General features: G+C 38.8%; 1 protein-coding gene across 5 annotated transcripts in view; it reads right to left on the bottom strand.

The window, feature by feature from the left end:
• The window catches only part of LOC138010444 (dihydroxy-acid dehydratase 2-like), a 60,432-nt gene that overhangs the window by 14,775 nt on the left and 18,157 nt on the right, over positions 1–27,500 (bottom strand). For all 5 annotated transcript variants that reach the window (XM_068857409.1, XM_068857405.1, XM_068857404.1 and 2 more), the window contains 12 exons: positions 24,215–24,298; positions 23,769–23,843; positions 21,784–21,867; positions 17,505–17,592; positions 17,080–17,142; positions 16,475–16,512; positions 16,239–16,337; positions 11,110–11,192; positions 10,732–10,816; positions 10,595–10,633; positions 3,635–3,754; positions 2,401–2,463 (listed from right to left, as the gene is read on the bottom strand). In XM_068857409.1, coding sequence (XP_068713510.1) covers positions 2,401–2,463; positions 3,635–3,754; positions 10,595–10,633; positions 10,732–10,816; positions 11,110–11,192; positions 16,239–16,337; positions 16,475–16,512; positions 17,080–17,142; positions 17,505–17,592; positions 21,784–21,867; positions 23,769–23,843; positions 24,215–24,298 — 921 coding nt within the window. The remainder of the gene's footprint in view (positions 1–2,400; positions 2,464–3,634; positions 3,755–10,594; positions 10,634–10,731; positions 10,817–11,109; positions 11,193–16,238; positions 16,338–16,474; positions 16,513–17,079; positions 17,143–17,504; positions 17,593–21,783; positions 21,868–23,768; positions 23,844–24,214; positions 24,299–27,500) is intronic.

Below are 27,500 nucleotides of genomic sequence, written 5' to 3' on the forward strand. Positions count from 1 at the left end.
CATTGCGTGTTTACTTGCGAAAAAGGATACATCCACCAGGTTTTTGCTTTTGTTAGTTTGGTTTATTTTTCCTTTCAAGTGTTATAAAGTTTGACAAGAAATGTGAGAATTCAACACAAAGATCACAATCGCGGAACTCTTCGAGGTTGACCATTGTTTCTGCAAAGTCAAACATTTACTCTCCTAGACGAGGTTACTTATCACCAGGTAATTCCATCGTTTTGGAAATAGCAGCTGCTTTATATTTATTAGCGTCACAAATTCTTGCCAATTTTGGCGGTCACTTTGTTAAATCTCAAGCACACTTCCAAAGAGCTGTTTATTTTAGCGATTTATGCACGCGCTGCGGGCCTATTGAAGCCATCTCGCAGTGCACTACCACAAAAAACATCAATTTATAGCACGTTTTAATACGATTAAAAAGATATGGGCAGACAACGCTTAAAAGACAGATTGAGTATTTAGAAGATACAGTTTGTATTGTTTATAAACATGCTTATAAGTCTGAGAGAGTTTTTTTTTTTTAATTCTAAGGGAATAGTTTCTGCAGATTTTGATGCCGCAAAAGAAAAGTAAGACCTCTGTAATTATCACGGGCGCAGCATGGTTTTTCCGTTTGGGTACGCACAGGAAGGCGCAATGAGACGAGCGCTGAAGCGCAAGCCTCTTGGGGAGTTTGGGGGCATGCTCTCCCAGAACATATTTATTTTTAGGGCCTCGGAGATGCCAAGTTTTCCAGGGGGAAGTTTCATAAATCAAAGCAAGAAAAAACGTTAACTATTTAGAAAACTTTTGCATGTGTAAAAGTCGCTTTTCGCTCATAAATTAATTAATTAATTAATTAAACATTTTTGAGGTACTCATGTGCATACGTGCTTATTGGGTCGCAACGCCCCTGATTATTACTTATACTTTGTCTATAAATACCAGCAGTAGGTTTGACGCTTTATTTCGCTTTTAAGGGCTAGACTAGGCTCTTTCTTTGATGAGAAATTGCCCTCAGCCACGATAGTTGTAAGAGTAGCCTCGGTTAAACATTCAATGATATTTAAGTATTAAAACCTGCCAAGAGGAACAATGAATCCACCAAAGCAGCGAGGATAGAAATGCAACAATCACAGCAGAGCATTGTGCTTTAAAAGGTGACACATAACCAGTCTACCTCATCGCTAGCAGTATGCAAAACTTCATAAACAACACTAGCTTGGAAACAGACTCTCCTCAGTAATACTGTGCTCAGTGAAAAGCCTTTTGATCGAGCGAGTCTTTTCGCAACACCACGAGCAACAGCATCGCAAGCCAAACGAAAATACTATTTTTTTTTTTTTACCACGATGAATAGCGAAAACCTATTTCAAGAAATTTTGCAACCAAATCTTTACATTATCAGACTTAGTCAAATAAGGACTACAAACAGTATGCATGTTTTTATAATAACAAAAAAATAAATAAATAAATAAATAAATAAATAAATAAAAAAGCCTTCTGACACTCTTAGCAAAGAGTGAGGCACAGGAATCCCAGAGCCACGGTCTATTTTATTCTTTCTAACAAAATGTGGCCAAAGTCTGTCATATTAAAGCCTTTTAGTTATATACCAAAAGGGAAGGAAATGGTAGCACAGTAAGACAAACAAGGCTGACAGCGGCCATATCTGGTCAGGAAGTAGGTCGATTTGTATTATGACAAAAAAGTTTTTCGAAAACAAGTTTTCCTGTTTTTTTTTTTTTTTTTTTTTTCCCTGACTTGAGATGCGAAAGTGTTAAGGATAGAAATTTCTATGGCATCATCCATTGACATTTTGAACAACATATGTATTAAACTTGTGATGAGAAGGAGGTCAAGCAAAAATATATATATATACTGACAGGGGTGGGGAATGTGACAAAATTGATAAGGCGGGGAGGGTCCCACGATTTCTCAAGAAAGAACAAAGAAATAGCATCGGCCCCTCCCCTAATGTATAAAAAATTAACGGTCCCCAAGTCAAAGGAACTTGGCCGAGAGCATGACGTACAGATACAATTTTAAATACAAAGACACACCACGAAAGGGGTCGCTTCACTCTGCTTGAATGAATCCATTCATTAAGTATGACTGGTAATCCAAGGAGGCGATCAGCAAACAACAACATCGAGACGGAACCCTTAAAAAACATTTCCAGGGCGAATAAAGAGACTGGACATTTTCAAACAAAAACGACAGATAACACCTTATAACATGTTATGGACATAATAATTCCCGTAAAGAGCTTTATTACGTTACAAGAATTATTACAGAGCTTTGTATGAGTCCACGGTTCGTTAACAAATTATCTGCATCTGCCAAAGGTAGCACGCCTCTTATAGTGCACCTTAGTGTTTAAGCTTTAAGTACAGTTAATTTATCAGATAGTTTCACCTTCAATATGATGATGTGCCTTCCCGCAGGTGCCAGTGGAGATGACACAGGGAATATGATATCCTAAATCAAAACAGCAATGTATATTATGTTAACTAATGACAAACATCTTCAAATCCACTCTTGATCCTTGCATTCTGATTGGCTTTTCACGTTATACTTTATACACCAATTGCACTGTTTTTACTCTAAATCTCATCTTTCTTTAGCCCACCAAGATATAAGTTTCCGGTCTTTCCTTTTTAAAAACCAGGTTTCCTCACGAATGAAAGAAAAACAAATCTCAATTTTTACAAAAAAGTGGGAATTTCAAATGGAAGCAATAATTAACTTCGATTTGCCCAGTGTGGTTTGAGATCAACTTGCACTATGCCGTTGTTCTATTTTGAAATCAAACGCATGATTTGTACATTCACAACAAATCGTATTCCACTTGGTTCAGCAATTGTTCCATGATCAATGAAATAAGAGGTGTGCATCTCTTCGTGAAACTCTGTCACAAATGCCTAGCTTTTTATTTCTTCTTTTGAGGAATTTCATCTTAACCATGCGAGACAAAGGAGTTTGCGACTTCACTGGGAATCAGCATCTTGCCCACATGCAACAGGTCTTAAACCCCGAAATTTCTTGGGGCTTAAAAATTCATTTTTGAACTTATGATCAATGCTTAATTTTCTAAAAAGCTGGCCTTAACACATGTTTTTAAGACAACAAAAAGAGAAATGACCGGAGAATTCTAAAGTCACCCCACCCCCTCCCCCCACAAAGAATATTGGCCTCCTAAAATAAGAACTAGGACATCAATTCGTGAAATATTTTTGCCTTAGCCTACCACGAACGCGTTTCTGTAAATTCAAAGCAGAACAGCTGTCTGCTTAGCAATGGAAAGCAATGTGAAAAATCCAACATTTTTACATAATGCGGTACAGGCAAACGACGTGAAGGACAGGCGCATTAACTTAAAGTAAAACTATAAAATTAGCATCACTTCAATGCTCTGCATAAACTGGCCTAATTGTGGTGGACTTTCTACCCTTTTTTTAAAACTCTGTGTAAACGAATTAAGCAAGAAGAATAAATCGGTAAAACTTAGCAGACAACCCTGGTTCTTGTTGGAAATTCTTGGCCACTGTTTTTCCATTTGGTGTTATTTCATATTCGTGAAGGATTAAACCATTGCAAAGAAGTTTATAAGGGAAGGCTAACTAGCTAATCATAAAACAACAAAACTAGCCTGTGCTCCTAATTCAGACAACCCAGGTACTTGTTGGAGATTCTCAGCCATTGTTTTTCCATTTACTGTTAGTTCATCTCCGTCAAGGAAGCCATTGTAGAGAAGTTCCTTCAACACAATCTAAGGGAAAATTTTTAAGATTAACAAAAGAAAGAGAGAGGATTCATATTGATAAGAATGGGGGTGGGAGGGAAGTAAAGATTGGGAGGATCAAAGGACTAGTGAGTGGATCACGCATGGGATGGATGAAGAAATGAACCAATTTTGGATGATTGAATCAGTTGAACCCGGTGGGGATTTGTCCAAAAATACTGGATAATGAGACAAACGTTCAAACGGCTATTTTATGGCAAAAAAAAAATAAATAAATAAATAAATAAAATAATAATAAAAATAATCACTCTTAGGTTTTGAGGAAAAATCTCATGCAGACTCTTATTGGAGAGACAATGCGACCCACAACCTCGTTCCCAGGGTCTCTCGAGCGAGGAGAGACCCTGGTAGGGTCTGGTCACGTGCTTCCGTGACAATTGAAAACACTAAGGAGGGGTCCTCTCTAAACAAGGAATTTGTCGCATTGAGCTTTGTCGAATTCAAAGCGAGGCTAATAGCTTCGTGCTGCGACTCCGCCATTACCTGCGATGTTTTACAGTTGCCTTCAGGCTGCAATTTCGCATAGTATTTATTCTAACGTTAATCTAAAAGTTAAACAAGTTATCTGCCTCGAGGCAATTTACCATGGCCGTGATGTTGTCGCCGTGTTACCCACTGGATATGGAAAGTCGGTTATATTTCATCTTCTTCCTTCATTATTCCTCGACAAAATCAACTATGAACGTGGAGCAGCAGCTCATCCCGTAGTAATTGTTGTTTCCCCTCTAAATGCGCTGATCAAAGATCAGATCAGAAGGCTCCAGGAAGGAAATGTTAAAGCAACGATATTGAACGTGAAGAAGAAAATAAACTCAGAGGATTTGGAATTAGATCTCAGCGACGCCAACCTCTCTCCGCACTCCCGTAGTCTCAGTATAGACAAAATTCTTACTAAGCCGCCCCTCCCTTCACTGGATAAATTGTCATCTCCCAGATTCTGGGAGACACGTGACCAGACCCTACCAGGGTCTCTCCTCGCTCGCCCCAGGCGTTAAGATGAGAGACCCTGGGAACGAGGTTGTGTGACTCATTGGTTTGGGAATTTGACCACTTTTCGCCATTTTGGAAATGAACATAACAACTTGTTTTAACCTGGACATTTTATCACTACCTACAAATGTATATAATATTTAAAAATAAACGTTGGCGAAATACACTAAGTTTTACACAATGTTTAGATGTCGCCATGACATCATTTTTAAGCGACAAAAAAACATATCTAACCTGACTAGTTTATACATGAGGTGATAGGAATGATTGATTATACCGTGTTGTACTTAAGATATGTATGTTAATGTGTTAAAATTAAACAAATAGTCCAATTGCGTGTTCAAGATTAGTTTCTTCTTTTCTATGAATAGCATCTCATAAATTAGACAGTTTAGCTTTTCTTTGAATTTCTTCAGGCCGGAAAAGTTACTTGTAAGGTCGCCCACAGTTTTGCTTCTGTGGTCCTTCTTTAAAAGCTCGCCGATTTCTGAAAAACTGTGTCCATTAATACATTTGTGTAACTGTACTCTGCATCGCACCGATCAGATTGATAACCAATCGGTTCACCGATTCTGCGGCTTGTGAACACTGGTTTAAAAGTAAGATTGATTTTCTTGCTCAGATCCGACAGTTGTCTTTTAACTGCATCGGACGAGGTTTGATCTGTAAATGGAAATACCAGTGCAGAGAAGCCGCAAAATCAGGGAAGACCTTAAAAATAATACCACTAGCCATGATTACCATGAGTAATGCAATTCATAGGTTCCTACCTATTCCTTACATATTTTGTCGTTGGACATTCTCACGGCCTAATTAGTACTTACGGTATAAAATAATGTATATTTTATTCGCTTTTTCTACAACTTGAAAATTATCTCAGGGAGATTGAAACGTCGTTTTTTCATCATCAAAGATGATTCGTGAATACTCGGAAGACATCTAAGTGTTTTAAAGTGAAATAAAAAATTGACTTTTCAATATTATTACAAGTTCTGCTGCTGTACCATTGAACTACAGGGGGTCTCTATAAACATGGAGAGTTGCAGTTGAAAATTTGTCGACCCATGACTTTGCAGAGTGAAATAAATGTACATATATTTGAAGTGTTAGTTGTAGATGAAAAGTAGAAGTGATCCTCGTGATTAGTAGCAATAGACCATTTTCAAATTCTCACGGCTGGACTGGATCTAGCACGAAATGGAGGCTAATGCTGGCAAACCAATTTGTGTGAAAAGATTTGCCCGCATTTCATGCTAGATCCAGTCCAGCCATGAGAATTCAAAAATGGTCTATTCTCTTTTTATAGACACCTGAAAAGTTCAGGTGGCTTCAACAGGATTCGATCCCATGACCTCAGGTGCAATGCTCTTACGAGCTATGAAGCCACTCAGGTGGGAGCAGGTGAATTTGTTGGGCTCAATTGGGAATCACTTGAAAGAACTCGGTGATTGATGACCAGATGAATGGAATAAGTACGGGTTATAGACAAAAGGTAGAAGTGAGACACATTGTCAATTCAGAACAAAGATACATGACCTACAGCTCCGGACAGAACTGTTGACACACTTTGCACTGCCTTGCCCTCCCACAATGTTGTTTTACCGAATGGGCTCAGAAATTCCCGCACAAACAACATTGTGAGAGGACAGTGAGCCGCGAAAGCTTCAGATCTGTAAATTGGTGCACTATTCCATCGAATTTTGTCACAGACTGTACAGCTGTATTTGTCAGGAATTTAAACTATTTGTAGGACGTGCTGACAGATTTTCGACTGTGGTGGGTCATAAGTGACGCAACTTTACAGTGTGCTTCATGACGTGGGGTAGCCTTGCGTAAAGTTTTTATTGTTAGCAGTTTATGTAATGTGTTCTGATCTATTTTGGTATATACCCACCGCGATAAAATAGGGGAAAATGTTTAGATTCCGTTCAGAAGAGAGTTATAACCTAAAATATGGTTTTTCACAGTGCCATCGATAGCGTGACAAGAGCACGAGCGTATTGTTTATGTCGCATTGAAGGGTTTTCTCTACATAAAGTAGCTAAAATGTGCCACATTTCTCCTACAAGCGTTTGGGATCAATGAGGATTTCCCGGGAACGGGCAGGACTTCCAAAGGTTTGGCAGCAAAGAGAAATCCTATTCGGCAATTACTGAAAAAAGGACGTCCATCGAAGTTAAGTCAAAGGGAAGGCAGGCCATTGACAAGGGCGATAAAAAAGCTTCGAGATAGGGATGGCAATTTCTCTTGTAGACAAGTGATGCAAGAACCTGGGGTCTCTAGAAATGATGTATCCGCGAGAACAGTATGTCCCTTTCTAAATACTAAAGAATATTATTACTTACAATTGAGAAAAAAAGGACTTTTGACTGTCGCGGATATGCGGAAAAGATTAATATTTGCCCGAAAAATGATACAATACTCTGAGGAGATATGGACGAAGAAGATAGCCTTTTACCTTGATGCAGTTTCCTTCATATACAAAAGAAATCCACTAAGCCAGGCTGTTGCACCAAAAGCAAGAATTTGGAGGAAACGAAGCGAAGGACATTTTTTCAAGTCTACTTTCACTAAACTTTCATTTTTTCAAGTTTAATTTTACTAGAATTTCCTAATAATGAGAGGAAAACATCGATACTGTGTTAGTGTGTACGAGTCACCTCTGTATTCATTAGATTTAGCAAGATCATCTTTCTCAAGGCATTGACCATGTCACCATGCACATTTGCCTCAAAAATAGCTATTTTCTGTACTACAATGCCTAAAACAATCGATTCACCTTCTATGTTTACTGCCCTTTTTAACTATGTTCTCTTCGTGGTTTAAGGACGTTCGCGCGAAAATTTTTCAACATTGATTTTTTTCTGAAACTTTAACCACTGTAAGATAATGAGTTAGTTACGTCAGAAATGTAAAAAAAATGGGGGGTCACCGACTTCGTTTTGGAGAGAACATGCCCGGAAAAACACCCAAAATGTGACAAAATCGGGCTTCGTTAGCAATTAAGACCAGTGTCTGTAAACCCAAATATATTGCAATTAAATCTTTGAAGTGAAATCTTCTCTGCCAAATATTGTTTAAGCGGACTTATTAAGTGAATTTAGTCAACTGGTGAGGTTCCTTAAAGATCAAGTTCGCATTTAGCGACCACAGTTTCACGCGCCTTGCAGCCGCAAGATGGCAGGATTTGATGTCCAGTGAGCAGAAATCTTGAGATAATTGTAAATAAAATCCGTTTCTGGAAAGAAAAATAGGGGTCACCGAACGTCCAAGAGCGTTAAATCCAGGCAAAGCTATAACAATGGCCTTTTGCCCTATCATTTCTCATTTTATTACTTAGCGCGCGCGCTCGTGTATGACGTGGCGTGTGCATTTGCGTGCGCAGTAAGGATGCGCAGAAACAATTGGCGCGAACGTCCTTAATTGTACATATTTTCGCAACAAAAAAGCTTTCTTAAAAATGGTGACTCGTTGGTGACTCGTTGAATTACATGTAACACGCACGCTAATTACGTTTGTGAGAAGATCAAGGCCGCAAAACAACGGGGGCATGGGGAGGCACACTGTTGTTCTTCTTCGGGAATTTGTGCGTGAAATGAGAAGACTTTCCAACGTACACACATCACTTCAGTTTTTCGTTGGTCTAACATACCGCCACGAACAAAGGTGAACTCTTCCTTGCTGGTACAAAATATTGGAGTATCACGTGAAAACTCCACATCCTGAGAGAAATGAGTTTTGGGTGAAGCTAAATGCACTTTCTGGCCTTCCAAAAGAAGTAACAAATCGTGCCATGGGATAATTTGAGGACACCAACGAAAAGTCATTCAGGAAAATCACTTCAGAGCTTTCAGCACCAACCCAAGTGAAGGTGGTCGTAGCAGGGTTACAAAACGATTTGAAAACAGAGTTTAGCGGATTTAGTAAAAATATTTTGCCACAATTAGCAACTCCTGTTAATAACATATTGCGATATTTTCCACGTCCTTTTCGTAACAAAACCCGCACGGCCCCTGCAAATTAATCCAGGTCAATCTCATTTCTACGCAGAACTTGCTAAGCTGTAGTCAACCATCGGCCATCACACCCCTCTACACATGTTTTGCCGAGTTCACTGTACAGCAACTCGATTCGGGTCATTTTCGATCGGGCCAGCTCACCTTCTGCCTTCTCCATCTCCCAGCCTACAGAGAGAGCTTCTTCATCAGCCTTGCCGCCCCTGTTCGCTATAAACTCCGCGAGATCAGTTCTTTCTCCTTGTTTCTGCTGATTGGCAAATGCTAGCAACTCCAAACGTGTTTTGATTCCCTTTACCACAGCCAGTTGTGATACATCAAAGATACTGAGCGCTTTTCGATTTCGTTTGCTACCTGCCCGATTCGCACTGCACGCGTTGCTGGTGATAGGAGCGCCAATTCTACCCAGATCTGGGTGGTTTTCAGACTGAATTGCTAACATGTCTTCTTTTGTCGTATATGCCCAAGCTGTGTAATAGTTTTCGTGACGGCCACTGAAGTTGACTTTGATACCGTAATCCCTGTCGATATAATTGTGCACGTGTAGCCAGCGTCTCCGTTTTTCTAATTTCACTGCGATGTGGTAATGTACGCCACCGTTAGCATGAGGCTCTTGGCTGCACACCCAGTACACGACGGACGAGTTGTTGCATCTAGGACGATGCGTGCAAAAGCCTCGCGAGAAGGAACAATTTCCAAATTTGCCTGGCTGTAAGTTACTAAATATACTCTCCTAACTTCACGTGAATTTAGTCATTCAGCAGTGTCATCATTTGCGTTTCTCTCCATGTCCACTACACGTACAAATATTGCGATTTTCTTACCAAAGAAACCTTGTCTTTAAGTTACTTGTATCACTTGCCGTTGAATGAGCAATTAAATCTATTTATTTTTCCAATTACTACGTTTATGTGCATAATTTGTGGTCCTTGTCAATAAAATAGTTTGCGGAAGCTATATCGCCACTGACGCTTATTTTTTCCGTACAAATAAAAAGCCATTTCATAGAAGACATTTTTTTCTGAATAAATGTCTTCTTCTTATGAAATGGCTTTTTATTTGTACTAGAAACTGAACCAACCAAAGTCAAACAAACCTCAACAGGATTCTATGCTTCCATTTTTTGCCACATTTATCACAAATATGGCGGAACCTCTCACTCTAGGCGCTAGAAATCGAGGGTTTCCTTGTACTAAAATGAAGCATATTTCCCGCCAATTCCTCTCATAACTTAAATTCCTCAAATACAGCCCCGGACAGAATTGTTGAAACACTTTGCACTGCCGTGCCCTCCCACAATGTTGTTTTATCGAATGGGCTCAGAAATTCGCGCGCAAACATTGTGAGGGGACAGTGATCCGTGAAAGCTTCAGATTATGTTCCATCGAATTTTGTCACAGACTGTAGATCTCCAGGAGTTCTAGAAAGATCATTGTATAAAGCTTGCAGTATATGGGAGCGTGTATTGAAAGGAACAGTTCAAGTAAGTCATGATAGCATTAGGAAACTCAAGTGTAAGGTGGGGACTTACTGGCTTATATTTGCAAAGCGCAGTGGAATTTAAGACTACCAGTGTCACGGGATTTAAGCAGGAATCCAGCTGGGATTACTCGCAAATTCAACGTCCTTCATACTCGATGACACCATCTTAATGAAAGAGTTCTAAGGTTTTAATAACACTTTTTGCCTTTGCGAAGATGCCGAGAAACATAGAAGGGGACGGTGATGGCGTTTCTTACACACAAAAATAAAGAAAAAAAAAAAGAACTCTCAAGGAGGACAAAGCAAAGGATGCACTCACCGGGAGACCCCCAATCTTGTCCAAATCCGCCATTTGATACTAAGGCAACAGACGGATGCAATTAAAAATTATAGCTCAGATCATTTTTCAAACTTTAATACAATAAATTATAATGAAAATAGCATCAACTTACGTACTTTGCCATGAGGTTTAAGATTTGCTATCAATGGAACCTTGCCTCCAATTTTGTTAAAATCATCAATGGAAAAGTCAACTTCAGATCTAAGTATCATAAACAAAATATTTCCATTTATTTGCAGGGCCAAAAACTCACCATCTCCTTTATAATGATGATGATTTTTGTACAAGAAGTATACAGGGATGAAATTCCTTGACCACAAAGCTGAAAAGCCTGATACCTATGACATACTGTCTGTTAGGGCCTCCAAACCTAGTGCCTGTTTCTCGAACGTTTTGGTAACTTTCTGGGCTGGACAAACAATCAGCCCATTTAAGAAAGTTGGTTGTCCAGCAACTTTTTCCATTGCTGACGATTTATAACAAGAAACACTTACTCGTGAGCGAGAGCTAGTAAATGAAGAACTCCATTTGTCGATCCACCCAATGCATACATGACCGTCACGGCATTCTCAAAAGCCTGTGGATATGAAATAAAACAAAAATAAAAATAAAAATTATAAGTTACTGCACATGGTGGTAAATGCAAATATGGAGCAAAAGTGAATGAAAGAAATGCACGCATTTCAAGTGCGGGTTATGGACAAAATGTAGACGTGATCATCGCACTTAACTAGACAATTTCAGGCACTTTAATATGTACATTTCTTTAATTCATTGAGCCCTTTCACAGGAACAAATGAGCCTAAAATATTGCCCATACCTGATCCCAACTGTGTGGCTTTATAGATCAGTTGGCTGAGCATAGTACAGGCATAAGGTCATGGGTTCGAACCCCGTTGAAACCACCTGAATTTTGGTGTCCATAGAGAGACAATTGCTTAAATTGTCTAGTTAAGGATGTTCGTGCCTATTGCTACTGCGCATCCTTACATGCTCACGCAAATTCACATGCCACGTCATGCATCGAGCGCGCGCGCTAAGTACTAAAACGAACAATGATAGGGCAGATGGCCATTGCTATAGCTTTGCTTGGTTTCAACGATCTTGGATGTTCGGTGACCCCTACTTTTCTTTTCAGAAACAGATTTTATTTACAATTACCTCCACATTGTCCAAAACTGAACAAAAAATCAATGTGGGAAGTTAAAAAAAATTCAAGATTTCTGTCCTGGAGACGTGGAATCCTGCCATCTTGTGGCTGCAAGGCGCATGAAACTATGGTCGCTAAATGCAAACTTGTTCGTTCTTTAAGGAACCTCAACAGCTAACTAAATTCACTTGATGGGTTCACTTAAACAAAGTTTGGTAGAGAACATTTCACTTCAAAGATGTGATTGCAATATTTGTGGGCTTACAGACACCGTGGCCTTATTCGCTAAAGAATCAATCAATCAATAACTTTATTAAATAATGTGTCAGGTAGATCTAGCTTACATATACGTAAACTAATTGGGGACACCTAACCACTAGTGAATTAAAAGTTAAGAAGAAATATATTAATCTGTTCAAAAGTACTAATTTTTTGTAATAAGCGTTAAAATTCGCTGTGTTTTAAAACTAGTTCCCTAAAAAAAATATCTTGACATATCAGTATCCCATAAACCCAATCCATGCTAGATCTAATTTTCTGACTTTAGCTTTAAACGTATTTAAAAATTCCGAACTCCTGACTTTCTTATCTAATTTTGACTAGAGAAATATACCTACATATCGTAATTAAGCTATGCTTTCCGTGCGTCACAGTATTGACTCTTGGTATTACAAAATCTGAATTTCTAAAGCTATAGCGATTGATGTTATTGTTTTGGAATATTTCTTTAATGTATGAACGACAAAGTTCGTTCGTTACTTTATACATAAGAATAGCAATGTCTTGTAATCGCCTGTTCTTTAACGTGGGTAGCTTTGCCAACTTAAGTAACTCGTCATAGGTTCCAGATTTCCTATTATAAATTGCTCTCAAGGCTCTTTCTTGGATTCGCTCCAGTTTCCTGTTGTCCGAAGAGCGACAAAAATTCCAAACGATATGACAATACGTCAGCTGAGGCAGTATGGCAGACTTGTATGTAATAAGTTTGGCTCTGATAGAAAGTATATTACGTAGTCTTGTTAGAACACCCACTTTCCTTCCTGCTCGTTTGCATACTTCACTGCCATGTTTACTGAAATCCAGGTTTTGGTCTATTGTTAGCCCCAATAGACTAAGATCAAAACCACACTTTTTTTTTTTTTTGCCCTTTGGCCCCATTCTCATTATTTGGTACTTTTCATAATTACCTTTCAGTAAATTTGACTCGTACCACTTAGATATGATTTCTCCTTCTTTACTTAAAGTATCTTGTACTTCCTTAACCGTCTGGCCTGCTGAGTACAGCTGATGGTCGTCAGAATATGTGCATCGTTAAGTTGTGTTCATTTGCAAAGATGTTCAGATCATTTTGAAACGTGTTCCAAAGTAAAGGGCCAAATATTGAGCCTTGAGGGCAACCCCTTAACACCTCCTTCCATTCACTAGTAATCTCTGTGCCAATTTTCACTCTGTATTTTCTTTCAGTAAAGTAAGACCGTATTAAGCTGGTAGATGGCATTGAGAAGCCATATGCGTCGAGCTTTCTCAAGAGCAATGGAGGATGTAACGAATCAAAGGCCTTGGACATGTCGGTAGATAGGATCCCGACAATATTAAGATCATCAATTGCTCTTTTCCAATTTTCCGTAAGTTTGATAAACGATGTTTCAGTGCTGTACCTTTTTCGGTATGCTGTTAGATTTCTGCTTAATCTTGGCTCTATAAATGCTGTTACTTGCTGGCTTAGTATCTTCTCAAACACTTTGTCACAAGCGGGGAGCAGTGTTACTGCATGGCCTGTAGTTCTTCACCTCATAGATACTACCCTTCTTATACACCGGAGTCCACTCTCCCTTTTTCCATTCACTAGGCGAATAACATGCATCTATACAATTGTTATAAATAGTTGTCAATGATGGGGCTAACTCGTCAATGCCCAGCCGCAAGATCGAGTTAGGTACTCTATCATGACCCATTCCCTTTCTCACATTTAATTCTTTTAAGGCTTTCGACACGATGATGATTAAAGTGTGAAAGCTTGTGTGGTCATGTGAAGAAAAATACACATTAAAGTGAGACCAACTAAACAGAATAACACATATGTACATGTACAATCTAAAACAATGCTAAAATCAACCCTAAATCAAACAATCATTAATCAAACATTGCCCAATCACCTTTAATATCAGATTTTATAAAGTTGAACAATTAAAAAGCGTTTCTTTTTTCCGAAATGTGTTTTAAAAACGTCTTAGAACTGTTTCTAATGGAATTAACGATTTTATTTGTCAATGGGGAAGCCTTTGGCAGTGAAAGGGTTAAAGAGTGCATTGTGTCTATGTGAAATAGTCTTCCATAAGGTCGTGTCAAACAGTCAAACAGTCAAACTATGGAAGCAAATATAACATCTAAGCCATTTTAAATCTTCAATTTGACTAAGTAATACAGTATTGTGCAAAAGTAACGCAAGCGAAATGCGCGAATTTCGTTCTTTGTTCCCGCGACTTTTCGACGAAAATTCGCACGAAAGTTCGAGTGAAATTTCACGGCGTGTCGAGCGATAATTCGCTTAAACAAAGGGCGATTTTTCTTCGAATTTTCGTTAAGCTAAAGAAAATTCGTGAGCAAAAACGATAATTCGCAAGGCAGTTGACGAAATTTCGCAACACATTGAACGGCAGTTCGGGAGCGTTCAAGCAATTTCTTTCAGCAGCTGATACGAACAAACTGTCGTGCAACTCACAAGTGATAAATTTGTAAATGCGTGCCGTTTAGCTGTTTGTAAATACAAGCCGGTTTGCAGTTATCGATCGCCGATTACGGGGCTAACATTTTATCCATGACAACTCTGTTAATTATTAATAGGCTTTCAACCAGCTTCGCTTGTTCGAGTTCATCTCAGGCCCAAATTCATACGCAGAGAATTAGAATACACTGAACTGCATCACGAAGACAATGAGCTCAGTTCGCTCCACAAACAAAACAAAAACATCTCCAGTTCGAAAACAATTTGTGAGGGTTTTTCAATCTGAACATACGTGCACGCTCGCGAATCCGTTTGGCTGTTGTTAATTTCCATCCCAGTGTGGTGTTTTGGATCAAGTCAACAATGTAGCGCTCCTTCTGAAACAACCAGGCGAGTTTCACAGCTAACATTTCGTCGAGCTGTGATGCTATTTCGGCAGATTAATGGCTTCTTTTGTGCGCAATAATTGGAAAGGTTGTTTATATATTTCACTCAGCGAACTTTGTTTCGAAATCTCTCTTGGCCTATTGATTAACAATAGATCGAATTTTCGGGAGGAGCGAATTATCCTTCGAAAAATCGCAGCGACTTTTCGAGAGGAGCGAATTATCGCTCGAAAATTCGCGGTGATTCATCGCGCAAAGCGAATTATCGTTCGAAAAATCGCGCAGATCAAAACAATAGTTGTCACGAAAATGCGGAGAAATTTCGTCGAAATATCGTATCGCGCGAAATTTCTTCGAAAAGCCCCGAAAAGCCAGGAATTTCGTCGAAATTCGTTTGCGTTACTTTTGCACAATACTGTACTAAGTAGTAAGTGTATATGTGGTGCGTGTGTCATGTGCGACTATTTAAAGTAAGTCTGAGTAGTGTGTGTCAGTTTTATAAATGTCAATTCAAACTTTGAGTGAACTTAGTGTACAATTATATTTCAATATCATGTTTTAAGGAAGTGTGAAATAAAGTCTTGTCGTGCCTTGTCTTGGGCCCCTGTATACCACAGAATTCCATACGATGTTAGTTTTAAAGAACAGGGCATTAAGTTCATACAAGGTAGTTGGTCTGACAACCTTAAGCAACTGAAGACATGATAGGCAGGTACATGTAACAAGGATTCTGAAACAAGAACCCAAAGACTCTGTACATTGTGTCTTCATTTTGACCTGTAAAAGTACGATGTAAAGTAATTGATCTAAATACTTGGTGTGCGGAGAACGTTGGAACGTGCCGATTTACAGTACAGCTTGTTTTATTTACACTGACCATTAACTCTCATGCCGATTATAAATTTGTTTTTTCATGGTTTCGTTCTTGGCAGGCAAGGTGAATAGCCGTGGCTAAATAACACAATCTGATATTTCTTGTACACTGTAGCCGTTAACACCTTTGTTGTTAAAAAGGACTATGTCAGCTGGGGCACAAGGCCAGTAGGGACCGACTGGTACTAATTTGCAAAGAGCTCAATCACACATGTGTTGCTTTACAGTCATCGTTACCAATGCACAGAGAGAAGCTATTGCATCCCCACGTTTTTAGAACTCAGATTCCACAAACTTTCTGAACGCGATCCAAAACGATAAAATAAGCTAAAAAAATGTGAAAAAATTGGCCCGATGTTTTGAAAAAGTTTTAGCCCAATTCGTGCATGCACGCTGGATGACATAGTCCCCTTAAGATTTCTGTGACTGGCAGTGTTTACTGCGGTAAAGAACTAATGAACATGTTGTTTCCGTTACGGTTTCACATACCTTCCGAGTCATGATATCCCTTGCCTTTTTCCCTGCCTTCATTACTTTAAACAATGCTCTAACAGCTTCTCTCACTTCTTTTCTCTTCTTCTCTGTTACCTGACAAGAGACAATGAAAAAATGCAGTACGCTTTCTAGGCAAGGATTCGAAAGGGACGCAATTATTTTCAGAATAAAATCTCTGACATTTAACCTCAGCTTTTATGCATAAAACCCTGTTCAGATACAGTACTTACTTTATTGTCGTTATCTACTGCAACACCAGAGGCACTTCCTGTCAAGAACAAAAACAACACCTGACAAAGTTTTTGTAAACTTTGCTTGCAAAATCTCTCATGAGCAACTTGGTCAACCAATTGCAATGCATTGGTTTATTTCGTCCGGAGATGAACTACATGAAGCCCAAAGTGGATGGGCACTCAGCTATTGCGCTAGTTCAAAGGAACTCCACATTTCTAAAGTGCCAATTCAAACTAAACAATTTCTCCCCTTCCTCTCCCATTCCAGGAATCATGCTTTTGTTTAGAGGATGACACTCAAAAGCATAACGCTCCAATTCTTGTGCATAAAATAAATGTATCTAACCCTAAATGGGAACCTTTATGCTTCTGTTTACCTGACATCACGGAGCAGGACAATTTCCTGGGTTTCCTTTTTTCAGCTATGAAGTTGTTTCACCCAGTTTTCTCGACTAACTCCGCCCTGGTTTTGAAAAGAGCTGCAAAACTAACACTGGATTCCTACAAATCTCTTGTTCCCAACGAGAGCTCTTTCAAATTTATTTAAAACTGATCTGAACAAAAACTAATTTCATGATTCTTATAGTCTTTACATACTACACCTGGAAGTGTTAGGCCTAGAGTTTCTACAACAGAAGACATCGTGTTGGCGGTAAACATTCCTCCTGTTGAAAAAACAAAAGTAAAACGGCAAAAATAAAACGAACAAAGAGCAGATAAACGATTGAAGCTATCTATTGAAGCTATCACCCAAGCTCTCTATAAGAGCAAGGGCAACCTCATCTTTTCATTTTCGTCTCACCCTGAAAGGTCGTGCTCCCATAAAGCAACTCGGGGAACCCACCCTGGTATAGCATGTATTGGTTGTGTCAAGCAAGCCACTACAGAGAGACACAAGCAAACTGGAATAAGTGTGCTCCAGGATCCAACACCTGGCCATATAAAACTTGGCTATGCCTGCCCCTCAGGTCTGATATTAAATGTTTGAGCACAAGTTTATGTATGTTATGCATTCACCAGTCATTACCACATGTTCCAGCACCAGGTATTGCATGACACTCTACATCCTTAAGGTCCTCAATATCCATCAGTCCTTTACTGTAAGACCCTATTGCCTGGAGAAGTCAAAAGAACCTAACCTTGTATGAGTGAGCTTGAGAAAGTGTAGACAGACTCGTACCGTAGCTGAAGTGCCAATATCTACATAAATGTCCACCATCTCCATCAACGAGCACTAAGTTAGCATTTATTACACTTACATGTACTCAATTTACAAACCCTAACCTCCTCAACTTTAGCTGAGAATAATATTCCTGAAAGTTGGATACCATTGGAGTGAATTAAAATGTGCATATGAAAATAGCCATGGCACCCTTTGTCCTTAGCAGGTGTATTGATTCAGCTGCAGTGATATGACAGGAGTGAAAGATTAAATAAATTATTAAATTTCTTAATCTGCAATTCATATTACAGCCTAATGGCTCAGTCCCCTTGACTCATGGCTGTTTCTACTTATGTGGCCTCACACAACCACAAGACATTTTGAGACTGCCAAGCCAACAACATTTTGTCATCAGCATGTACACAGGAGAAACCACAACACTGAAAACTCCATGCCCTACTGTTTTCAAAGTGCGTGGGTTCTTTTCTTTTGGGGTGCAGGGATGGCGCAGTGGTGAGAGCACACGCCTCCCACCAATGTGGCCTGGGTTCGGTTCCCAGACTTGGCATCATATGTGGGTTGAGTCAAACTATTTGCAGATGTCACTACAGAGGCTGCACTTTCCTCTCAGGCATCTAAAGAACCAAAGTGTTAAACCATGCAGAGTTCTTGTTCCTGCGACATCCCACACTGTAGTCCAGTTGTTCAGAATGTGAAATTAGGTCGGTTGCTAAGTAACTAACAATTTCAACAGAAGGTCCAAAGTTGAAATCACAGATCTTCCATCCATCTCCTCAATAATTTCTCTGCTCCCAGCTTGGTCACTCTCCTACGGCTTCGTCTTGGCTGCTGATCAGTGGCAGGATTCTCTCTGTATCTGAGGCGAATAGGCTGCTCTCAATTGCTGACCTCCAAGGGGTAAAGATTCTGGATTGGGCACTTCAGAATAGCATTCCTTCCACTTTTGGATCCCCCTTTCACAACTGCACCTCTAATAAGGCTGTCTGTTCCTTCAACCAGTCTTTCCACCTTTCCCAATCTCCTCATTCCATGCGGTTGATCTTCATCATGTACTAGCTACCACAACAGCTCGTACTGAAATCTGTGTCTGAACAGCATCCTTTACAGAACAATGGTGTGAATCACGTTGCTCCACTATATATTTATCTCTCCAGTTCTCCCAGAAATGATTCATTTCATCACCAACATGACACATTTGCTTGGTAAGATCAGTGAATGACAGCTCAAACTCAGGATCTCATAGGTCACCATTATTGGCACTGGGGAGGCTTTCCACGTAGTGACTAACAGTGGCGTTGAGTAAGAATGGACTTGATGACACACCAAAATACAACTCTTGCGAATCTTAAAATGATAACCCTTGGACTCTCTTCTTTCACATCATCAAAGCACAGAAGTCTGAGGACATCTCCGTTTTCTTCTTCTATCAATACCTTCAGTAATGCCTCTTCGATATGTGGCTCACAATTAAGTGGGCAGTATAGGCTGGCATTTCAGTTGCTTCTTCATCAAAGGGTTTGACTCTAAAGTGGACAAGGCTTTTTTATCAGCACGGTCTCAGCTTGATGATCAACAGCCAGACTCAGGATTTGATTCATACAATTTGTGATATACAACCTTTGACATCCACTATCCAGAATAACTTTGAGCTTGATCACCTTGCCTTCAAAACCTGTCTTGCAGATGAGGGCCTGGGCTGTTTGTAGAAGGATTGGTTGTAACTAATGAACAAAGCAACTGGAGATGGCGACTACAGGGATCACATACTGTAATGTCTCTTTGCGTTCAGATTCATTACTAGCACAAATACTGTCATGACGACGAGCACTGCATTTAAAGCACTTAATGGTGGAACTTCAATCATTCTTCCTTGCACAAACATAGCATCTTCCACTCTTTCACAGGATCTCCTTTCTTTCTTCACACTAGAAAACTGGAGGGTTGGTACAGGATTTTGACAGAAGGGCTGAAGCTGTTAGTGGAATCTTGCAATGGAGATTTCTCTGCTGGGGAGGCGTGCTAACTGTTGGACTAATTTTTCTGCTGATTGGCTCTCTCTCTCTCTCTCTGTTTCTTTGTATTCTTGTTGCATAACTGACAATAAGCGGTGTAGTTCCCAATCTCCCCCCTTGAACTCTCTGCTGACAATCAAATGCATATCCTGCGGAATTTGTTCAAGAGCACCAATGACAATAAATTACCATAAGATTCGGAAGCGACTGCAAGAGCTTTAAGTCCAAGTACATGAACTTCCACAGAATCATTAATCCTTCTGAGACTCTAAGATCTTGATTTGATGAAACTGGGGCAAGGTTGAGTAAAATAAAATTAATGCTCTGTTTGCTTGTTTGTGATCAACAGTTTGTTTCTTAATCTGTCCCTTAACATTATCACTTCTTCGCAATTTGCACAGGTTATAGCAAGGACGGCAATTGCTTCAGATGCGCTCTTCTTAAGAATGGAATTCAGATAATTGACGTTTTGACAATCCGAGCGGAAGTCATCTTCAGAGTCAAGTAATTTGTGTAACGTCAGTAGACACTATAAGAACTCCAGTTGTAGATGTCATTGATCAACTTATTCGTGATGTTATTGGTCAACTGTCAGATGAGCCTAGATGTAATTGGCTGTGAAGACTAAACAGTGATTGGTATGTTTTTATCTGTCAATAGGTGTAAGGTCTGTACGTGTATCATAGAATACCTTGGGCAGTATTGTGATGGAGTAAATCAGTGTGTTGTTTGTCTGTTGTTGATGTCCTCAATGAGTCGTTTGAAGGGTGCGGGTAGTTGTAGACATCGGTTTATTCGTGCCTGTTCTACGTTAGTAAACCTAGTAGTTAGTGCTGTAGGTAACACAGGCAGCAGAGTCCCAGTCGACCTAGAGGACATTTCTGTTCCCTTTAAAATCTGTCCAAGATTCCAGATCCCACATCAGTAGAAACCATGGAAGGAAGAATTTCTTCTACCTTTGAAGGAACCATCTTAAAGCGGGTTTGAAATACAATGTAGGTCGATCCATGTAAGATGTCTTCCAGACTTCTCCAACTCGTACAATGTCTTGTTCTTCCTTTAATAGCTTGAGGATGTTTTCGCCCAAGCACTGAGTAATTTCCTTAAGTTCTGCCTTGCATGATAGACGATCTTTGCAGGATGAGAGCGAGCCCTTTTCAGCGTTTTGATAAACTTGAAAGATCGTTCACATATATGTGAAGTAGTTCGTTCATGGTTTTCATTTCTCTTTCAATAGTGCTTCGATTTCCAGTTCTGTGGAATTTTTTTCCTGACAATTTCTGAACACATTGTTTGGTTGTTCGTCATCTCGGTATTTGTTGTGTTTTCCAAAGTTCGGTCTTGGTTTCGCTGGGCTGGGCCTTCCCAGTTCAGACCTTAATGAAGACGCCTTAAAGAGTCTTTTCTCATCTAGCATCCATCTTGGAGGACCATATTCGGAAGGTAAAATTAGCTCAAGTCACACAATTTAAACATAACCTTTTTTTAATAAACATAAAGGAGGTACACCCAGCTAGCCCGCACGTGAGACTTAAATAACATGGCTTCAAACACCAGTGCTCAACTGGTTAGCTTGCGGTTGCTGGAGAGAATAAGACCGACCACAACATCAAGAACTCTGTGCCCTTCATTCTGTAAATAGTGTGTGGCTGTGTTTCTTTCAAAATCCTGCAGTCAGTTTATAAACAAGGGTTGCAATACAATGTCTAGGGACTATTATTCTCAGTCATTTAAATGTACTGACTTCCTGAGTGTTAGTTTGCTGTCTTTTTCAATCCACGACTGTGACTATGAACCAAACTAGTCGGTGGTGAACAACTTCACAAATCATCAAGGGCACCCAACATGCAAATTAAGCCAAACGCCTTTGAGGTGATATTTTAGGTGATATTTTAGTAAATAATTCTATAGCTGTTTGGCAATGTAAAACCGAAATTCTTACAGCAGTTTGACTCTCCCAAACACATATTTCACCGAAAATTGTCCTTGGGTGCCCCTGAATCATGTACAGTGTACATCTGTCTTGTCACTGCATCTACCATCAGAAGGAATAAAAAAAAATGGGTATTCATTTTTTCGTCCACAAAACTATATAACAACTTACTATGTACCTCAAAAGGACTCCCAGCACTCAAATTACTATGCCTCTTTCCACACCCAGGAAGCATCGTTCCACCATAAATTACCACACCATACTGTAGGGTGAAAATATAAGCAATTACTTTCAAATGTGGGTAGTGAGGATTTCCTTAATGATCCTGGAGTCACAGTTTCAAAGGTAAAATAATTATATGACTTTACATGAAAGAAGAAACACTGCGGATACTAATCTTGAGGAAAAAAAAAACAGCCTTTTTTTAATGGTCATTTAGCATATCAACCACATAGATGTTACAGGCAAGGTTGATGACACCTTCATCATTCCTACAGTTAGGTTTTCCCTTCACATAAAAAGCAACATTTAATCTATCCTCAAGGATAGACCCAGATCTTTGAAGATCTTGTGTAAGATTATTGAAGATCCTTAAAGATCTTTGGTGAGATTAGTAAAGATCCACAAAGATCTTAACAAGATCCTCAAGGGACCTTTTAAATTAATGACGATCCTTAAATATATATATTTTTAATTCCTTGGTAACATTAAGGAAAGATCCAAATCTTTGAAGATCTGTAAAAATTTTTGAGGATTCTCTTCAAGGAGCTTGGCAAGAGCCTTAAGGAAGAGTTTGAGGATCTTGGCAAGAATTTTGAGAAACTTGGAAAGGAATTTTGAGGCTCTTTTCTAACAACTCTATTAGGATTTCAAACAATCTTCAAGGATCGTCATTATTTTTAAAGATCAAAGATCCTTTGAAGATTTTCACCAGGGTACCACTTTACTAATTTTCCAGTTGGCACCAGGGGGAAAATACGGCTTTCAATTCCATTGTTATTGCAATTTCTGCTCAGACTTCACTAATGTAAGAGCAAGTAAGATTCCTCAAGATCATTTGAAATCACTGCTGAGTTTATTGATTGCAAAACAAGGGGGACGATGAGGTCACCTGAATGCTGAAGTGGCCAAAGATTTTGTTGATGATTCGCCAGTTGAATTCAAACTCACATTGATCGTTTAACCACAAAATCAAGCTCGCATCATCTGGAAACTTCATATAGACGTTTTAAGCATTGTTATGTAATAACTTTGTTAAAACCAATATTCTATCAACATTGCATAAATTAGACATAACTATTACAGGGTAATGTGAAGTGCTACACGTAGTTTTCTACCCATACCCTGTGTTAAGGACAGTGCCTACTACTGTTATTGCGCATAAGTTATGTGCATCTCGAGATACTCGGGTTTCCTATTGGTGATGCTTACCAATACGGTGATATTTTTGCGTGGTTTAAAACTACCCAGAGAAAGTAGATCTTAGTACATGTAAGTACTCTTGGTAACCAAAAATAAATTGAGGGTAACCATGCATTTTTGAGAGATAATTAAGCTTCAACTTGAGAAAGAACGGCATACTAGCTGATACATCACTTTTTATTTTAAAGCATGTTAAAAATATTATTCATCAGTTATCTTTGAAAAATGCTTGGTTACCCCAATTTTCTTTTTGGATTTCAATATGATCTAAATTTCCTGTATAATCATGAAGCGGGGCAAAAGTACCTTTGAATTAGTACGCACGGTCCTTAAACCATGTGACCGTTAGCCCTATATACTTATGAAAATGGGCCTACAAAAGGACAGAGGAAATCTCTGTCGAGAGTGGGTCAGTTACGTCACAGTCGTCTCTTGTAGGAGAGGATACCCGAACTTGAATGAGTGGCGGATAATTATCGAGTCAATCCTTTTTAAGGCTTTCAATTAACCCTTTCCCTCCTGAGAGTGACACTTATGGATTTTACTCTGTCTAACGCCATTCAATTTTGCTTGTCAATGGGGGTGACTTTAGGGATGAATGGGTTTAACAACATCTCGGTCCATTCAAAAAAACATTGTCCCCTTTAACCCTTTCTCTCCTGATCTCACAATGCTGTGGCATTGGATTAAAATGAAGCATGTACGACAATTTCTTTAAAAATTTATTTGGACTTAACTTACTGCATTGAGCCTTGGTAAAACCATTGTTACACCAGGTATGGTCTTATCACAGCCAGCCAGACATATTATACCATCCTGTTGGTATTAAAAGTGCGAACTCATTGTTAACATTAGTCCCAAATTAACACCTAATAGGCGTCCCCAGAGGATGTAAAAACGAACTTTTTAAGATGACATGGGGTTATTCCAATATTATTATTTGCTATAAAGCACTGATGTAAACAGCTCGTGTTTTACATATAAATTCCATCAGATTTATAAACCAAAGAAACTTTTTAAAACTACAATGGAGGTTAACATTTTTGAACATTTTGCATCACAAGAAAAAGTCAGCTATGGTTTGTGGACGAGTAAAATCATATGCAGCTTGGGATGCGAGTTTGCAGATCGAGATTATGTCAAAAGAATCAGTATAATTATGTAGATCAGAAGAAAAAGTAACTAACCCCTGTATAACCTGAGTGTGTTATCTCAATACAATCCGCGATCCAGTCCCTCGAAATCAGGGAATATTTCATCCCACTTGTTCCCTAACAGAAAAAAAAATGACAACAAAAGCAAAATCAATTTACCACTGGTAGTTCCATCTTCTCTCAAACTGATACTCTTTACTGTTACAAGTTGCTGTTATAATCATAACAGTTCACAAACCCTAAGCTTTTGAATAGATGGCCAGAAATTTACTATGAATTGGGCTCTGACCCTGCAAATAATATTCTCAATAATAATATATCACCCTCATCTGCACCTTTTTCTGTCATCCTTCCTAACTAGTTCCTAACTAGTGGACTTCCAGCATCATTTTACACACACTAGTAAAAAATAACTCAAATTCATGTCTGTGTAACTGTATTGTTAACACAAAACAATTCTCTCCCATAGCTACCCTATATTTTAGCTGCCTCCTCTGCTCACTAAGTCTCTTAGCGAGTGGAGGAGACGGCTGAAATTCAGGCTATCCCATAGCAACATGCAGCTCTGTAATGGCTAATATGGAATACGTCAATTTGACAGGAAGGGAAAAATAAGTAGCTCCCATCTACATTACACGTAATTCTTTCGCAGGGTTCACACAGTCTGGTTTCAGTGGCATAAAGCTACACTTCCAACATGAGCTGTAACTCCATCATCAGGCTAAAACACATGTAGCTTTATAATAAAAGTGTCCTTGGAAGAGCTTGGAATAAGTGGTTCTCCGGTCGTCCCAGACAACCAGAAAGTTCACTTGGCGTTTTTGGTAAAAGAAAAAGTTGTCCTAACGAAAAACAACAGACAATTAACTTGGCCAAACATACAGGTAGATCAAAATGACTTACATAGATTTGTAAGCTTGTCGAATTTTGTATTGTCAGTGTGTGATAGTAGTGTGAAGTTACCAATAATTATAAATAATTATTTGTCGCAGAAAAATTTTAAAAAGCTACCATTAGATAGCTCGTCATATTTGTTTTCTTCTAAAAAAGAAATGATTTGAAAATGTTCTTTTCTTGCGGAGTTATTGCAAATTTTGTGCTTTTTCGTGACTAAAATGTTAATCCCCCAAGGTGTTATGAGATGTCAATACTCGTCAGCACTTTAGACCTCCCGTAGCGTGTGACGCGGGAATACTTAACAATGAGGCAAAGCCGAATAGGCTATTGACCCGTGGCCCTTGAGGGCAAAGGGTCTAATTGTTTTAGTATCACCAAACTAGTAAAAAAAGACAATAATAAAGTTAGGAATGAAACAAAAGAAAGCATCACGGTTTTCGCTACTCGAGGACTATTAATAGTAGCCCTCTAGTAGCGTAGCTAATCAAAATGCAGGATTTGCATTAGTCGACTAGTTGGGCGATACTAAATCCGGTTATCTTTACTTTATCGCATGTTGAGTACGCCATTAGAGACCTTATGACATCTTATGTAAATAGACTGATTTTTAAACACAAAAGAATGTAGTTTCTACGTTGTTTTTTTACAATTCATTTGTAGTTTAACTAGTTTTATTTTTAGGGTAGATTTCTATTGAGTGTATTAGGCGATTAGATTGTAACAAAAGATGTGTACTTTTATCTTTTGGCAATAAAGACTATTATTATTATTATTATTATTATTATTATTATTATTATTATTATTATTATCATTATTATCATCATTATTATAAAATTTAACATCATGTTCTGACTGTTGTCATTGCCGTCTTTTCTTCTGTTAGGCGAGTCATAACAAATGACCAAAGGCTAACAGAATTGTCTCTTCTTCGCATTTCTAACACTTTCCTCAAAATCCTTGCAGTTCCCAACAAAGCATTTTTTTTGAATTACTCCAACATTGAATGGTATCCCTAGCTTTTCAATCCACCTGTCAAATCCTTTGGTGACACTTCCAAGGGCTCCTATCACTACAGGTACGACTTCTACCATTTTGAGTTTCCACAATCTTCCGATCTCTCTCTTCAAGTACTGGTATTTTTCCACCTTATTATTATTATTATTATTATTATTATTATTATTATTATTATTATTATTATTATTATTATTATTATTATTATTATATTATTATTACGTATCTCGCCTACTGCGTGACAAGCTGCGAAACAACACTTCTCAAGTCAACACTGACCCGATGAATCATGATTATTCCATCTCTAAAAATTTCTGGGGTTATGTCAAAAAGATCTTCAATATAAAAGCCGAAATGCTCCCTTCATTCTCCATGGACGAGTGTTTTGATTACTTTACAAGAACTCTATCGTCACTAAATCCGACCAGAGTCTTCAACCTTCCAAGCTGGATACCAACGTTATCTGATCCTGTTATTCCTTTTAACCTTGAACCTCCTACATACCAACAGATATCAAATGTGATTAGAAAAATGAAGGCTTCCGGTTCTCCTTGTCCCTTAGATCAATTATCAATCATTTGTTTTAAAAGATGTCCGTTTCTTCGAACCTATTTATCTGAAATTATCCGTACGGCTTGGTCAACTGGATCCGTCCCAAGCGAATGGAAGAAAGCATGCACAATCCTCATCCACAAGAAAGGAAACGTTAATGACCCTGCCAACTTTCGTCCAATTACTCTGCAATCTGTGCCCTTAAAGGTTTTTACCTCGTGCCTTCGTAATGCCATTTTCAACTTCCTTGCCGCTAATAATTATATTGAACATGAAATTCAAAAAGGTTTTACACCTGGTCTCTCAGGAACTTTTGAGCATACTGCTCAAATGGCTGACATCATTAACAAAGCTCGTACCAAGCAGCGTTCTCTTGTCATTACTCTCCTAGACCTCAAAAACGCCTTTGGTGAAGTTCATCACAATTTGATTCAAACCGCTCTTGATTACCACCATATCCCTGATCATGTCAAACTTCTGGTTAAAAGTCTGTACACTGATTTCAAAACCTCTATAATTACCAATGAATTTCGTACTCCGTTTATATCTATTGGTCGTGGCGTACTTCAAGGTGATTGCCTCAGCCCTCTTCTTTTTAACTTGTGTTTTAACACGTTTCTCCAGCACATTAAATCTGAAAAATATCGTCAATTTGGCTTTTCCCTAAGGTTCTTAAATCCGATCCACTGGTTCCAGTTCGCAGACGACGCCGCTGTTATAAGTGGTCAGGAATCAGAAAATCAGCACCTAATCAACCGCTTTATAATCTGGTGTCAATGGTCTAATATGATAATAAGGGTTGACAAATGTTTTACTTTTGGAATACGGAAACTGTGCACCAAATCTGTCCAATATCTAC

Source organism: Montipora foliosa, chromosome 7 (assembly GCF_036669935.1).
Source record: "Montipora foliosa isolate CH-2021 chromosome 7, ASM3666993v2, whole genome shotgun sequence".
In the NCBI taxonomy this organism is placed as follows: Eukaryota; Metazoa; Cnidaria; class Anthozoa; order Scleractinia; family Acroporidae; genus Montipora; species Montipora foliosa.